Here is a 16677-nt window from a genome sequence, read left to right as displayed (position 1 = left end):
CAACAGATTGTAACATACTCTTGTTTATTTAGACATTATTCGTTATATACTATTTGATTTAACATTGTATTATTGATTTAGTTATATAATAGTGCCAATCATATGATATAAATTTTTGCACAAAAATGGGATAAATTAAAAATGGAAATTACTTTATTTCACAAAAAGAAATTACTTTACTTAAATAATTAATAATACAGGAAATAGTACTCGGTAATAAACAAAAAAGAATAATCGTATGAGTTGAGAATTGAGATCATTGTGGGAAATAGAGTTGTCTTTCGTCTTACTATGCCTGCGTCTATAGATACATTACGTTGATATATGTATAGAACGGCGAACTAATGTGTATACGTGTGTTCATGGCGCCGGATTTGCAGAGATAACATGCATCTCGATCTGTAAGTTAATTAGTCCATGTGCTACGTATGAATTTTTGATTCTTCGTTTTCTATGGCACTTTGATCAAGCGTTTTTTGTTTTTTTGTTATCTGAGAATTTTCGTTTTGTTTTGGTTTGTTCGAAGTTGAAGAACCCTATATGTCGGATTGCGAGGATTTTGTCTGCGTGTGTCGTTGGATTTTGAGCTCTGATCGGATTCGGGCTAGCTCGAATTTTGAGTGTGTTTCGGAATCTGCAGCGATTTGGTAAGGTTAGATATTTAGTGAATTGAACAGATGGCTTCGAATCCTCCATTCCATGTGGAGGATCAGACGGACGAGGATTTCTTCGACAAGCTGGTGAATGACGACGGCGACAATGGGGAATTGAAGCTTGTGGCACCGACGTCGGGCCAGGCGAGTGTGGATGGGAATGAATTCGATGAGGTCAAGGCTTTTGCCAATCTGAGTTTAAGTGATAGCAATGACAATGGGAATAATGAAACAGATGGTTGGGAAACTGGGATTGGAGATGTTGGGGATGAAGGGATGCTTATTCCTGATGATGTTATACCGGGATCGTCGGTTGAGGAAAATGTAGTTAAGAGAAGTGCTTCCTTAGACCCACTGTACTCAGCCGGTCTTAATAGTTCGGGTGAGTGTAGTAATGGAAATTTAGCGGATGACATTACCTCAGATGTAGCAGTTGATAAGAGCAGTGTATCTGGGCATTCAGGTGTGAAGGAGGTGGGGTGGAGTGCTTTTAATGCTGTTCCTGGTTCTAATGGTGATTCTGGTTTTGGATCTTATTCAGACTTTTTTACTGAATTGGGGGATGGTTCTGGAGATGCTGACGAAAATGTGAATATTGAGCCTAAGATTGTTTCAGCTGACCAAGTGCCTGATTCTGCATATTTAAATACTTCAAATTCTGGAATGGTTTCTTTTGGGGTTGCCACCCTCCCCTCGACCCAAAACAATACTTCAAATTCTTATGCACAATATCAACAGAACTACAGCTATGGTGCAGGTGCCGATTCATCTGTGGATGGCCAGAATCTGAATAGCAGTCAGTATTGGGAAAATCTTTATCCGGGATGGAAGTACGATCCAATTACTGGGCAGTGGTATCAAGTGGATTATGCTGCAGGGGCTAATGTACAAGGGGGCTATGGCGCTAATTTATCTGCTAATTGGGAGAATGGGAAGACACAGGTTTCATATCTGCAGCAAACTGCTGCTCAGTCTGTTGCAGGGGCTGAAGCTGAGAGTGGGACAACTGAGAATGTCACTAATTGGAATCAGGTTGCACAGGCCAACAACATGGTGGCTGATTGGAATCATGCTTCACAAGTAAACAATGGCTACCCATCACATATGATATTTGATCCTAACTACCCTGGCTGGTATTATGATACAATTGCTCAAGAATGGCGTTCTCTCGACACGTATATTAATTCTTCTCAATCAACCATTGAAGGTGAGAATAAGCTAAATCAGAATGGTTATGCTTCATCCATGACTTTTTCACAAAACAATGAACAAATGATTCATGGTGCATTTGCACAAGCTGATACCACTATTGGTCAACAGTTCAGTAGCAAAGGGCTAGGCAACAACTTGTCTGGGTCTTTTGGTCATTATAATCAACAAACACCTAATACATGGCAAACTAAATGTGTTGCTACTAGTGAGCCTATGCAAGAATTCAAGGGAAACCAACGAGCGGAGAACAGCTATGGGCATGATTATTCTGCAACCAACCAATTTTCTCAGCCGATGACAAATAATTATGACGAAACAAGTATATATCATGGGAGTGCAAATCAAAGTCAAAGTGAGTTTTCATTATTAGCAAGGTCACAAGGCCTTGCTTCTACTGGAAGCTTCAGTCAACAATTCCTTCAACCAACCATTGAGCAAAATGAACTCAGGCATTCCTCAAGTGAATATTTGAGGAATCAAAATTCATTTAATTTCTCACAACCATCATTCCAAAGCTCTCAGCAGTTCACTTATGCTCCCAGTGCAGAGAGGTCATCTGCGGGGCGTCCCCCACACACCTTGGTTACTTTTGGTTTTGGTGGAAAGCTTATTTTGATGAAACATAATAGTTCTTTAGGAAACTCCTCATTTGGAAATGAGGTTAGTCCTCTAATTGTTTTTATTTTTTTCAATTTAATTATTTTTATTAGTGTGCTTTTGTTTTCATTTTAATTTTCTTGAATGACTCACATTGAATGCTGAAAGCATTTGTGTATATTATCTGAAGAATTCTGGAGGAGGTTCTATTTCTGTGCTGGACTTGGTGGACATTGTGACTGAGAAAGTGGATTCGAGTGTTGGGACTGGCACAAGCAGTTATTTGCGAACTTTGTGCCAACAATCCTTCCCTGGCCCACTAGTAGGTGGAAGTGTTGGTAGTAAGGAATTGAACAAATGGATTGATGACAGGATTGCACATTCAGGATCTCCTGTTTTGGATTACAGGAAAGCTGAAGTTTTGAGGTTGCTACTATCTTTGTTAAAAATAGGTTGTCAGTATTATGGAAAACTCCGTTCCCCATTTGGTACTGATACTGCAATTAAGGTAACACTGCATAATTGTCCATTTATAGTGCACGTGATTCATTTGGAAGTATTTAAAATCATAGACATAAATATGTATTCAGAACTGTCACACGCTTTGTCTGACACATGAAAAAGAAATAGCATTACATCTGAACTCTGGAGACGACTAGCTGAAGATTTTTTAATATATTCCCTTTTTCAGTATTTTTGGTTGTTTAAAGTAACAAGGTTTGTGCATCACTAAGATTTTGATATTTATAAAAAATATCCAATGCCACTTGTTTAAGTACTTATTTACATGATTCTTTCTGCTGATTGAGTCTCTGGTTACTTTAATTGAAATTTTTGTAATAGGATTAATGTAGTCTATTTAAGCCATTTGAGGTTAAGGTGAGTTTTTCATTTAACAGGAAAGTGATGCTCCAGAAACTGCAGTTGCTAGACTGTTTGCATCTACCAAAAGCAGTGTGCTACTCAATCAATATGGTGCCGCTACTCAATGTGTGCAACGATTGCCTTCTGAAGGGCAGATGCAGGTTTGTCTTTTATATAAATTATTTAACAGATTTCCGTTATTTTTATATATTATTCTCTCAATTAGCACTTTTCTCATCAATTCTTTTTCCCAATATCTGCATTAGGCCACTGCTGCAGAGGTTCAAAGACATTTGGTTTCTGGTAGAAAGAATGAAGCATTACAATGTGCACAAGATGGTCAGTTATGGGGACCTGCTCTTGTTCTTGCTGCACAACTTGGTGAGCAGGTAAGTTATCATGACACCCACCCCACCCACCCACTTGAATTATGAGAAACCTAAAAGCAAAAAAAGGGAATGAGAAGAATAAAAACTCTCTTTCAGGTGTAGTCTTGTATCTCTCTCTTCCTCTCTCCCTTGACTTTTGGTTATTCATCATTGCAGTTCTATGTTGACACTGTGAAGCAAATGGCACTTCGACAACTTGTACCAGGGTCACCTTTGAGGACATTGTGCCTACTAATTGCTGGTCAACCAGCTGCTGTCTTTTCTGCGGGTACTTTGGCTGATGGTTACATGCCTGGTGCTCTAAATATCCCTCAGCAACCTTCACAGGTATTATTGTTATTATTTTTTATGAGCTGATGTTCCTATGGGGACTTTGTTATAGACACTTGAAGTGTGGATATCTTTGGTTGAAATGATTGGATTTGTTCCTTCTCTTTTCACTTTTCTTCTAGTTTGGTGCAAATGGCATGTTAGATGATTGGGAAGAGAATTTGGCTATGATAACTGCTAATAGAACAAAGGATGATGAACTGGTGCTTATTCATCTTGGAGATTGTTTATGGAAAGAGAGAAATGATGTATGCTTCACCCTTGGACTTCTCTATGCTGTCCGCTTGTTCTTGATGATTATTTCAAACCTAACTTGGTTATTTACTCTTTTAAAATTGAAATTCAGATTGTAGCTGCACATATTTGCTATCTGGTGGCAGAGGCAAATTTTGAACCATATTCGGACACTGCTAGGTTGTGTCTTGTTGGTGCAAATCACTGGAAATTCCCCCGAACTTATGCTAGTCCAGAAGCCATTCAGGTGCTACTGACTTGACATTTTTTTAAAAAAATTGTGCTTACTTGACAAATAAGAAATTGTAAGGTTTTCAGTTTGTTGTTGCTGTGGTATTGCATAACTCAATAACTATATACTGATTTGATTGCATATTTGGATAGAGGACCGAATTATTTGAATATTCAAAGATGCTTGGGAACTCTCAGTTTATTCTTCTTCCCTTCCAACCTTACAAGCTTGTATATGCTCATATGTTGGCCGAGGTTGGGAAGATATCAGATGCACTAAAGTATGTTTGCAGGCATTTAGTATTTCAATACTATATAAACCTTTTATTATTTCTTAGTTTGGCACCGAGTATTAGAATTGATTAGTTCTGGTTGCTTACCGTTATTTAATTTGATTCAGGTACAGTCAAGCATTGCTGAAATCACTCAAAACTGGTCGAGCTCCTGAAGTTGAAACATTGAGACAACTATCTTCCTCACTGGAAGAAAGGATAAGAACTCACCAGCAGGTACCTTGTTATTACCATTGCTTAATTGGAACGTCCTTTATCAACTCTGTGGAGGTAACTCTTGTGGAGCTTCTGTTTACAGGGCGGATTCTCTGCAAATTTAGCCCCAGCAAAATTGGTGGGTAAATTACTTAACCTTTTTGATAGTACTGCTCACCGTGTTGTTGGGGGTCTACCACCACCTGCACCTTCAAGTATCAATACACAAGCGAATGAACAAATTCATCAGTCTGTGGGACCTAGAGTCTCAAACAGCCAATCAACAATGGCAATGTCATCATTAGTGCCTTCTACATCTATGGAACCAATAAGTGATTTGGCCGATAATGGCAGTAGAAAGACATTTCACAATAGAAGCATTTCAGAACCTGACTTTGGAAAAAGTTCCCTACAGGTTTGCTTTCTGAGTACTTTATAGTGGATTTTGGTCAATTATAACTGTGCCTGGGTAGAGAGATTATGGATTTGTAAATCTTTATAGGGCAAGGCTGAGTCTCCTCCGAAAGATGCAACCCCAAGTACAACGCAAGAAAATGCATCAGGAGGAGGAACGTCGCGATTTAGTCGCTTCAGTTTTGGATCCCAGCTCATTCAGAAAACAATGGGATTAGTCCTTAAATCTCGCCAAGGTCGCCAGGTGATTCTGCAAGATATTTATTGCTGCAACATTCTGCTTTGCATCTTCTATATTATGCGATCACAATTCACAAACCTTAATCTTCCGCATTAATTTTCTCTTTCCGTTTGCATACCTCTTGTAGGCAAAATTGGGTGAACAAAATAAATTCTATTATGACGAAAAACTCAAAAGATGGGTTGAGGAAGGTGCTGAACCACCAGCTGAGGAAGCAGCAGTTGCACCCCCTCCAACAACTGCCTCTTTCCAAAATGGAGCTTCAGATTATAATTTGCGGAATGCACTAAAGAATGAAAGTCCTTCTAGTAATGGAACTCCAGAATTGAAGAGTCCAGCTTTGGGGGACAGTTCAGGAATGCCACCACTTCCACCTACTTCTTCTAATCAGTTTTCAGCACGTAGCAGAACGGGTGTACGGTCAAGGTAAAGCTCAGATTATAGACTTGCATTTGGTAATTTTTGTTTTTTTCTTGGGGATTATTTTCATACAACTGATTTTGAAAAATGACATTAAGCTGCTAAAATGTGTAATGTTATTGCTATTGGCTTATTGAAACTCAAACAAAGTAGTGAAATGACAACACTCTCACCTTTTTCAGGTATGTGGATACCTTCAACAAGGGTGGTGGTAACGCAACGAATTTGTTCCACTCGCCTTCTGCTCCCTCAACAAAACCTGCCACCCACACCCAAAAGTTTTTTGTTCCTGCACCAGTTGTCTCTTCTGAACAGCCAGTTGATAGTTCCCCCGACAGCAGCATACACGATACTTCACCTAATAATGACAATCCTTCTGCTTCTCCCTCCCTCGTCAATGATTCATTCCAGCCTCCTCGTGTACCATCAGACATGACTAAACAAAGATTTGGAAGCACAGGAAGCCTCTCAAATAATGCTGCGGCAGCAGCAGCAGCAGCCGCAGCCCCCACCTCCTTTGCAGTTCATGCTCGGCGAACAGCATCGTGGAGTGGAAGTTTCAGTGACGATTCATCTCCTGAATGTAAATCCGACATTAAACTACTTGGCGACGTACCATCATTCATTCCCACCGACACTTCTTTCGCCCCTTCAAGAAGATGTGGCAGTTTTGGCGACGGTCTCCATCAAGTTGCACTCTGATACTGAAAGAATGTATATACTAAGTTTTGCTTCTTGTCACAGTTCAATATGGTGGGCATCGAGCTCTGAAAGAAACCAACAACACTGTTGCCCAATCCCCCCCACACGGCCGACCTTTCAGTGTTGAAAGCCATTGTTCACTTCTAGTGATAGGTTTTTGTTCGTCCCTTGAAAAGCTTAGCTCCTGTTATTTCAGAGTTTTGTCATAATTTATGAAGCAATATGGTGAACAGATACAAATGTACATTTCATTTGTTCATTTATTGAGGATAACACATCCTATATGGGATAAGAAGTTTGAACAATCCTTGGAAAGGTCATATTTTCAATAAAATAGCAAATAATCTTTTAGATCCAACATGGTTCTTGCATTAGTCAATGTATACTTGTTGAACAACTTCATGTGTGTTACATTTTAGTTGTGTTACATCTTATGAGTAACTGAAGGTATTATTGAACTATAAACAAAATTGTAATTTGACCACTTAACAAAATTGCAATGACTCCTAATTTTGTGTGATCAAATCAAATATCTTATATTGAAGGTAACCATATCGATGGCCTCCATCAATCTAGTCATTCTCTATTGTTGCCTTTGTTGAAGACAATCAAATAGAGATATTTGTTTATTTAAAGTTATCCTTATCTCTGCAAATCTCTCCCACTTTAAAAAATGGGTTCCACTCTCACGTCACTCAATTTACAAATCATTTATTATTTACACTAATCACTGCAAATCCAATCAATTTTTAAAAGTGGGCTCCAATATGTTAAAATAACATTATTAATTTATATTAATCACATTAAAATATTAAAAGGTCAAAGAAATTTAAAAAAAAAAGTACAAAAGTTGTCGCAGCTACAAGATTTGCAAATCCTGTTAATAAAAAAATATAGTTAAATGATGTGGCGAATGTCACATCATCTAGCAAATGGATATATTGACTGGGATAATCCCAACCTAAGGTAAGAAACAAATGAGGTAAATAGACCTTCATCTCGCGTTGAAGACAATAAAGGGAATGGCTAGATAAAGGTAGTTGATGTGGTTGTCTTCGATTTAATATTTATTTATTATTTAATTTTTTAGATTTAAAACTCATCCATGTCATCCCAAATAAAAAAGGGAGAAAAATTATTTTTTAAAATCTCAAATGTCATATTAGCCTTTTTATTGGGAGCAATTGAATATTGAGTTTGGCTTGTTTGGGGATCAATTACCCTTTTTTTGTTTTTTTTTTTTTTTTTTGTTTTTTGTAGTTAGATGACATATTGAATTAATAACTTATTTGACCATTCTTAAAAAAAAATATACAATTAGATTTAATTTTATTAATTCTTATTTTTTGGTGACGAAAAAATTTATTGTCAATTTCTGATAGTATGTATTGTGTTAAAAAGTTCTATGGGATATACTCAACTCAAAAAGTATTTGAAGTTAGTAAGAATCGAACTTGTGAATCCTATCATATAAGATTTTATGCAAAAATTTGACAAAAAGTCAAAGTTTCTTCCAAAAAAAAAAAAAAAAAAACATAAAAATGAAGTTATTATTAAATACTTTAATGCGGTGTAATTAATAATACAGAATTACTGTAATAATGAAAAAAATGGTGTTTTTGGGTTGAGGAGGTCGTGTGTTCTGAGAATTGAGATCCTTGTGTGAAATAGAGTTGTCTTTCGTCTTACTTTGCCTGTGTCTGTAGATGCGACATATACATATATGTGTGTTAATTTGTATATAGAGACATAGACGAACGGATTTATATATACGTGCCGCCGGATTTGCAGAGGTACATGCATCTCGATCTGTAAGTTAATCAGTTCACGTGCTGCGTTTGAATTTTAGATTCTTCGTTTTCTATGGCGCTTTGTTGATATGAGCAAGCGTTTTTGTTCTGAAAATTTTCGTTTGGTTTTGGTTTGGTTTGGTTTGTTCGAAGATGAAGAACCCTAGATGTCGGTTTGCGAGGTCTGTGTGCGACGTTGGATTTTGAGCTCGGATCTGATTGGGGAAAGCTCGAAATTAGAGTGTGTGGTGGAATCTGTAGCGATTTGTTAAGATTGGAGCTTGAGTGAATTGAACAGATGGCTTCGAATCCTCCATTTCAGGTGGAGGATCAGACGGATGAGGATTTCTTTGACAAGCTGGTGGATGATGAGGATGATGGCGATTTCAAGGCTGTGGCGCCGGTGACGGGTCAGGTGAGTTTTGATGGGGATGAATCTGATGAGGCCAAGGCTTTTGCCAATCTGAGTTTAAGTGATATCAATGATAATGGGAATAATGAAACAGATGGTTGGGAAACTGGGATTGGAGATGGTGGGGATGAAGGGGCACTTATTCCTGATGATGTTAAACCGGGGACATTGGTGGAGGAAAATGTAGTTGAGAGAAGTGCTTCCTTAGACCCACTGAATTCGGCTGGTCTTAATAGTTTGGGTGAGTGTAGTAATGGAAATTTAGCAGATGAAGTTGCTTCTGATGCAGCAGTTGATAAGAGCAGTGGATCTGGGCATGGGCATTCAAGTGTGAAGGAGGTGGGATGGAGTGCTTTTAATGCTGGTTCTGGTTCTAATGCTGATTCTGGTGGTTTTGGATCTTTCTCAGACTTCTTTAGTGAAGTTGGTGGTAGTGCTGAGATAAATGCGAATATAGAGTCTAAGAATGTTTCAGCTGACCAAGGGCATGATTCTGCATATTTAAATACTTCAAATTCTTATGCACAATATCAACAAGACTATGACTACGGTGCAGCTACCGATCCAGCTGTGGATGGCCAGAATCTGAATAGCACTCAGTATTGGGAAAGTCTTTATCCAGGATGGAAGTATGATCCAAATACTGGGCAGTGGTATCATGTGGATAACTATGAGGCAGGAGCTAATGTACAGGGGAGCTATGACCCTAGTTTATCTGCTAATTGGGAGAATGGGAAGACGGAGATTTCATATCTGCAGCAAACTGCTCAGTCTGCTGCAGGGACTCAAACTGAGAGCGGGACAACCGAAAATGTCACTAATTGGAATCAGGTTTCACAGGCCAATGAAATGGTGACTGATTGGAATCAGACTTCATTAGTAAACAACGGTTACCCATCACATATGATATTTGATCCTAACTACCCTGGCTGGTATTATGATACAATTGCTCAAGAATGGCGTTCTCTCGACACGTATGCTAGGTCTTCTCAATTAGCCATTGAAGCTGAGAATCAGCCAAATCAGAATGGTTATGCTTCATCCATGACTTTTTCACAAAATGATGAACAAATGATTCATGGTGCATTTGGACAAGCTGATTCCAGTAGCGGTCAACAGTTTAGTAGTAAAGCTCTAGGCAACAACTGGTCTGGATCTTTTGGTCATTATAATCAACAGACACCTAGTACATGGCAAACTCAGTGCGTTGTTAATAGCGAGCCTATGCAAGAATACAAGGGAAACCAACAAGTGGAGAACAACTATGGGCACGATTATTCTGCTACCAACCAGTTTTCTCAGCCGACGGCAAACAATTATGAGGAAACAGGTATATATCATGGGAATGCAAATCAAACTCAAAGTGAGTTTCCATTATTAGCGAGGTCACAAGGCCTTGCTTCTACGGGAAGCTTCAATCAACAATTCCATCAACCAAGTATTGAGCAAAATGATCACAAGCATTCCTCAAGTGAATATTTAGGGAATCATACTTCATTTAATTTCTCACAACCATTTCAAAGCACTCAGCAGTTCACTTATGCTCCCGGTGCGGAGAGGTCATCTGCAGGGCGCCCCCCACACGCCTTGGTTACTTTTGGTTTTGGTGGAAAGCTTATTTTGATGAAACATAATAGTTCTTTAGGAAACTCCTCTTTTGGAAATGAGGTTAGTCCTCTAATTGTTTTTATTTTTTCTATTTAATTATTTTTATTAGTGTGCTTTTGTTTTCATTTTAATTTTCTTGAATGACTCATGCTGAATACTGAAAGAATTTGTGTATATTATGTGAAGAATCCTGTAGGAGGTTCTATATCTGTGCTTGACTTGATTGACATTGTGACTGAGAGGGTGGATTCGAGTGTTGGGACTGGCACGTGCAGTTATTTGCGAACTCTGTTCAGACAATCCTTCCCTGGACCACTAGTAGGTGGAAGCGTTGGTAGTAAGGAATTGAACAAATGGATTGATGACAGGATTGCGCATTCAGGATCTCCCGATTTGGATTACAGGAAAGTTGAAGTTTTGAAGTTGCTACTATCTCTGTTAAAAATAGGTTGTCAGTATTATGGAAAACTCCGTTCCCCATTTGGTACTGATGCTGCAATTAAGGTAACACCCCATAATTCTCCATTCATATTGCACTTGATTCATTTGGATTAATACTTCATGTACTCCCACTTTTTATTTCTTTTTTACTCCTTGCTGGAGTGGCATGCTTTGATTGATCCATAAAAAGGGCAATATTTTTTACTTTATCTGTTCTTCTTCCTATAGAATCAGGATGTGTTGAAAACTCCCTTATAGTATGCTTACCATTTTCCATTCATTTGGAAGTATTTAACATCATAGACATAAATATGCATTCAAAACTGACACACACAACATGTGTCTAACACATGAAAAAGAAATTGCATTACATCTGAAAACAAGTGGCTGAGGAATTTTAATATATATATATATATATATATATATATATATATATATATATATATATATATATATATATATATATATAACATCATAGTTGTATGTCTGTTTGTTTTTTACTTTTTCATACTTGCAACTTTGTCACTAGAGTAAGTGAATCATATAGTAACAAGGTTTGCACCACTAAGGTTCTGATGCTTATATATATATATATATATATATATATATATATATATATATATATATATATATATATATATATATATATATAACATCATAGTTGTATGTCTGTTTGTTTTTTACTTTTTCATACTTGCAACTTTGTCACTAGAGTAAGTGAATCATATAGTAACAAGGTTTGCACCACTAAGGTTCTGATGCTTAGACGAAATTTCTGATGTCACTTGCTTCTGATAGCTTGTGTGAGTTGTGTTGGTACATGTTTACAGAATTCTTTCTGTGATTGAATCTCTGGTTACTCTAATTGAAAACTTTTTAATTGGATTAATGTAGTCTATTTTAGCCATTTGGGGTTAAGGTGAGTTTTTCATTTAACAGGGAAGTGATTCTCCGGAAACCGCTGTAGCGAAACTTTTTGCATCTGCCAAAAGCAGTGTGCTACTCAATCAATATGGTGCCGCTACTCGTTGTGTGCAACAATTGCCGTCTGAAGGACAGATGCAGGTTTGTCTTTTATAAAAATTATTTAATAGTTTGCTGTTGTTTTTATATATTATTGTCTTAATTAGCACCTTCCCCATTAATTCTCTCTTCCAATATATGCTTAGGCTACTGCTACTGAGGTTCAAAGTCTTCTGGTTTCTGGTAGAAAGAAAGAAGCATTACAATGTGCACAAGAGGGTCAGTTATGGGGACCTGCTCTTATTCTTGCGGCACAACTTGGTGAGCAGGTAAGTTATAACCACACGCATGACCCACCCCACCCACCCAGCCAGAAAAATATAAACCTAAAACCAAAAAACGGAATGGGAATAGCAAAAGCTCTCTTTCAGGTATATTCTTTTATCTCTATCTTCCTCTCTTTCTCCTGACTTTTGTTCCTTTTCATTGTAGTTCTATGTTGAAACAGTGAAACAAATGGCACTACGACAACTAGTCCCCGGGACACCTTTGAGGACATTGTGCCTTCTAATTGCTGGTCAACCAGCTGCTGTCTTTTCTGTGGATACTATGGCTCATGGTGTCATGCCTGGTGCTCTAAATATCCCTCAGCAACCTGCACAGGTATTATTGTTATTAATTTTTATGAGCTGATGTTCCTGTGGGACTTCGTTATAGACACTTGAAGTGTGGATACCTTTGGTTGGAATGATTGGATTTCTTCCTTCTCTTTTCACTTTTCTTCTAGTTTGGTGCAAATGGCATGTTAGATGATTGGGAAGAGAATTTGGCTGTGATAACTGCTAATAGAACCAAGGATGATGAACTGGTGCTAATTCACCTTGGAGATTGTTTGTGGAAAGAGAGAAATGATGTATGCTTCACCCTTGGAACTCTCTAAATTGTCCGCTTGTTCTTGATGATAATTTCCAACCTAACTTGGTTCTTTACTCTTTATAAAATGCAATTCAGATCGTTGCTGCACACATTTGCTATCTGGTGGCAGAGGCAAATTTTGAACCATATTCGGACACTGCTAGGTTGTGTCTTGTTGGTGCAGATCACTGGAAATTCCCCCGAACTTATGCTAGTCCAGAAGCTATTCAGGTGCTACTGACTTGACATTTTTTTTAAAAAAAATTGTGCTTACTTTATACACAAAAGAAATGGTAAGGTTTTTATTTTGTTGTTGCTGTGGTATTGCATAACTCAATAACTATGTACCGATTTGATTGCATATTTGGATAGAGGACCGAATTATTTGAATATTCAAAGCTTCTTGGGAACTCTCAGTTTATTCTTCTTCCCTTCCAACCGTACAAGCTTGTATATGCTCACATGTTGGCCGAGGTTGGGAAGATATCGGATGCACTAAAGTATGTGAGCAAGTCTTAAGTGTTATATTATGCAAACCTTTTATTATTTCTCAGTTTTGTACAGAGTATTAAAATTTGTTACTTCTGGTTGCTTACTGTTATTTAATTTGATTCAGGTACAGTCAAGCATTACTGAAATCACTCAAAACTGGTCGAGCTCCTGAAGTTGAAACATTGAGACAACTATCGTCCTCACTGGAAGAAAGGATAAGAACTCACCAGCAGGTACCTTGTTGTTTCCATTGCTTAATTGGAATGTCCTTTATCAACTCTGTGGAGGTAACTCTTGTGGAGCTTTTTGTTTTACAGGGTGGATTCTCTGCAAATTTAGCCCCAGCAAAATTGGTGGGTAAATTACTTAACCTTTTTGATAGTACTGCTCACCGTGTTGTTGGGGGTCTACCACCACCTGTACCTTCAAGTACCAATACACAAGCGAATGAACAAATTCATCAGTCTGTGGGACCTAGAGTCTCAAACAGCCAATCAACTATGGCAATGTCATCATTAGTACCTTCTACATCTATGGAGCCCATAAGTGATTATGCCGCTAATGGCAGTAGAAAGACATTTCACAATAGAAGCGCTTCAGAACCTGACTTTGGAAAAAGTTCCCTACAGGTTTGCTTTCTGAGTATTTTATGGTGGATTTTGGTCAATTATAACTGTTCCTGGGTAGAGAAATTATGGATTTGTAAATCTTTATAGGGCAAGGCTGAGTCTCCTCCGAAAGATGCAACCCCAAGTACAACGCAAGAAAATGCATCAGGAGGAGGTACATCACGATTTAGTCGCTTCAGTTTTGGATCCCAGATTATTCAGAAAACAATGGGATTAGTCCTTAAATCTCGCCAAGGCCGCCAGGTGATTCTGCAAGATATTTATTGCTGCAACATTCTCCTTTGCATCTTCTATATTATGTGATCACAATTCACTAACTTTAATCTCTACTCTCTTTTGCATTGCTTTTGTAGGCAAAATTGGGTGATCAAAATAAATTCTATTACGACGAAAAACTCAAAAGATGGGTCGAGGAAGGTGCTGAACCACCAGCTGAGGAGCCAGCAATTGCACCCCCACCAACAACTGCCTCTTTCCAGAATGGAGCATCAGATCATAACTTGCGGAATGCACCGTCAGAGTATAACTTGCGGAGTGCTCTAAAGAATGAAGGTTCTAGCAATGGAACTCCAGAATTGAAGAGTCCAGCCCCGATGGACAGTGGTTCAGGAATGCCACCACTTCCACCTACTTCTAATCAGTTTTCAGCACGTAGCAGAACGGGTGTACGGTCAAGGTAAAATCAGATTATGGATTTGCTATTTGTGATTTTTCTTTTTCTTGGTGGTTAATTGTCATACAACTGATTTTGAAAAATAAAACTAAGGAGCTAATAGTGGGTAATGTTAATGTTTTGGGTTATTTTAACTCTAGTGAAATTGACGATACCCTCACCATTTTCAGGTATGTGGATACCTTCAACAAAGGCGGTGGTAACGCCACAAATTTGTTCCAGTCCCCTTCTGTTCCCTCAACCAAACCTGCAAACCCCGCCACCCAAAAGTTTTTTGTTCCTGCACCAGTCGCCTCTCCTGAACAGCCAGTTGATAGTACCATTGACAGCACACAGGATATCGCCACTAATAATGAACACCCTTCTTTCTCCCATGTCAATGGTGCATTCCAGTCTCCTCCCCCGCCATCAGACATGACTATTCAAAGATTCGGAAGCACAGGAAACCTCTCAAATAAGTTGGCACCAACAGTCCCCGGTTCCTTTCCAGCTCTCGCACGGCGAACAGCATCCTGGAGTGGAGCTTTAAACGAGTCTACATCTCCTGAACCTAAATCCAACGCCAAACCACTCGGTGAGGTCCCGGGCATGCCTCCGCCGTCATCATTTATGCCCCCCGACGCTTCTTTAATGCACTCCTCAAGAAGTGGCAGTTTTGGCGAGGATCTTCATGAAGTCGAACTCTGATAGTGAAAGAATGTATATATATATATTAAGTTTTGCTTCTTGTCACAGTTCAGTGTGGGCATGAGCTCTGCACTGAGTTCTTAGACAGCGAGAGGTGTTTCTGAAAGAAACCTCAACACTGTTGCCCAAGAAGAAGCTCTCATCTCATTCCCCACGACCAATCCTCAATCAATCCCTTGTTTTTCTGCATTACTTATGTTGTGTTGACAGCCATTGTTTACTTCTAGTGATAGATATTTGAGAGTAATGTCATAATTTATGAAGGAATATGGTCAACAGATACAAATGTACATTTCATTTGTTCATTTATTGAGGAAGAGAACATCCTATATACTTGTAGAACCTTAAACTATTGTTGGAAGATAGTACCAATAAAATTGCTTAGTATTGGATCTACTGAGATATGATCAGATATCATTATAGGCTGAAGGTTGGTCTTGAGCGAGTGTTATGAGATTGGAGCAGCATAGTCGGGATAAGGAAGCCGGGCTAGGGACGCAGTATGGACTGGCTCGGGATAAGGAAGCCGGGCAGTATGGACTGGCTCGGGATAAGGAAGCCGGGCTAGGGATGCAATATGGACTGGCTCAAGTGATGCATGAGAGGCATTGGAATAATATGTTAAGAACATGATCTCTAGCTGGTCTCAGGCTAGTTGTCCCACCCTTAAAAGTGTCTGCAACTCAGTGAAGAGTAGTCACTATGTCAGTTAGACGATAGAAACGTTAGATTACACCCTCAAAAAAATGTCAAGAACATGATGAGTTGGAGTAGGCATGACTTTCCTTATTTGAATGATGTTGAATCTTATATAACTGGAGTGAGAGTGTTATGAGGTTAGAGTAGCGTAGCCGAGTATCTCTGTTATAATTTAAAGAGTTAATACTCCTCTACCGAGTTCGATCCAGTGACCTTCCTTCAATCTTATATTATTTGGGTGTAAGGGTACTCGATTATGTTTTTCTTATAAAGAGGGTCACCATTCTGTAATTAATGTAGGAGGAAGAAAAATAAAATTTTCATATTTATCTCTAATATTTAAATTTTTTTTATTTATAAGCTCAATTAATTAATAAATTATTATAATCTTTTTTTTTTTTTTTTCATTGTGACACAGAATACCTGAATACATCTTCATATAATAGGGAGTAAATACCCAAAATGGTCCCTCGACTATAGCTAAATTCACAAATTGATCATCGACATTCAATTTCAACCAATTAAGTCCTTAACTTTGTAATTTTAACACAATTTGGTCTTCTGTCTATTTGACAATTTGTTGACTGTGATTT

The 16677-nt window shown here is 38.3% G+C and overlaps 2 protein-coding genes across 2 annotated transcripts; both read left to right on the top strand.

Annotated features, from left to right (window-relative positions):
- Positions 1-269: 269 nt before the first annotated feature.
- On the top strand, positions 270-7133 carry LOC109152814 (protein transport protein SEC16B homolog). The gene is made up of 14 exons (XM_019300467.1): positions 270-401; positions 527-2525; positions 2653-2970; positions 3362-3487; positions 3593-3715; positions 3872-4042; positions 4168-4293; positions 4392-4526; positions 4664-4791; positions 4911-5019; positions 5102-5413; positions 5501-5656; positions 5781-6079; positions 6256-7133. The coding sequence occupies exons 2-14, from the start codon at positions 678-680 to the stop codon at positions 6773-6775; spliced, it is 4371 nt and encodes a 1456-aa protein (XP_019156012.1). The 5' UTR covers positions 270-401; positions 527-677; the 3' UTR covers positions 6776-7133.
- Positions 7134-8367: 1234 nt separating this feature from the next.
- Positions 8368-15779, top strand: LOC109152806 (protein transport protein SEC16B homolog). The gene is made up of 13 exons (XM_019300458.1): positions 8368-10645; positions 10772-11089; positions 11966-12091; positions 12196-12318; positions 12482-12652; positions 12777-12902; positions 13001-13135; positions 13277-13404; positions 13521-13629; positions 13714-14025; positions 14113-14268; positions 14379-14701; positions 14869-15779. The coding sequence occupies exons 1-13, from the start codon at positions 8864-8866 to the stop codon at positions 15383-15385; spliced, it is 4326 nt and encodes a 1441-aa protein (XP_019156003.1). The 5' UTR covers positions 8368-8863; the 3' UTR covers positions 15386-15779.
- The last annotated feature ends 898 nt before the right edge of the window (positions 15780-16677 follow it).

The sequence above is a fragment of the Ipomoea nil genome, unplaced genomic scaffold (assembly GCF_001879475.1).
Source record: "Ipomoea nil cultivar Tokyo-kokei standard unplaced genomic scaffold, Asagao_1.1 scaffold2480, whole genome shotgun sequence".
Taxonomy (NCBI): Eukaryota; Viridiplantae; Streptophyta; class Magnoliopsida; order Solanales; family Convolvulaceae; genus Ipomoea; species Ipomoea nil.
The sequence above is the reverse complement of the archived record's forward strand: the minus strand, read 5'-3'. Positions and strand labels throughout refer to the sequence as shown.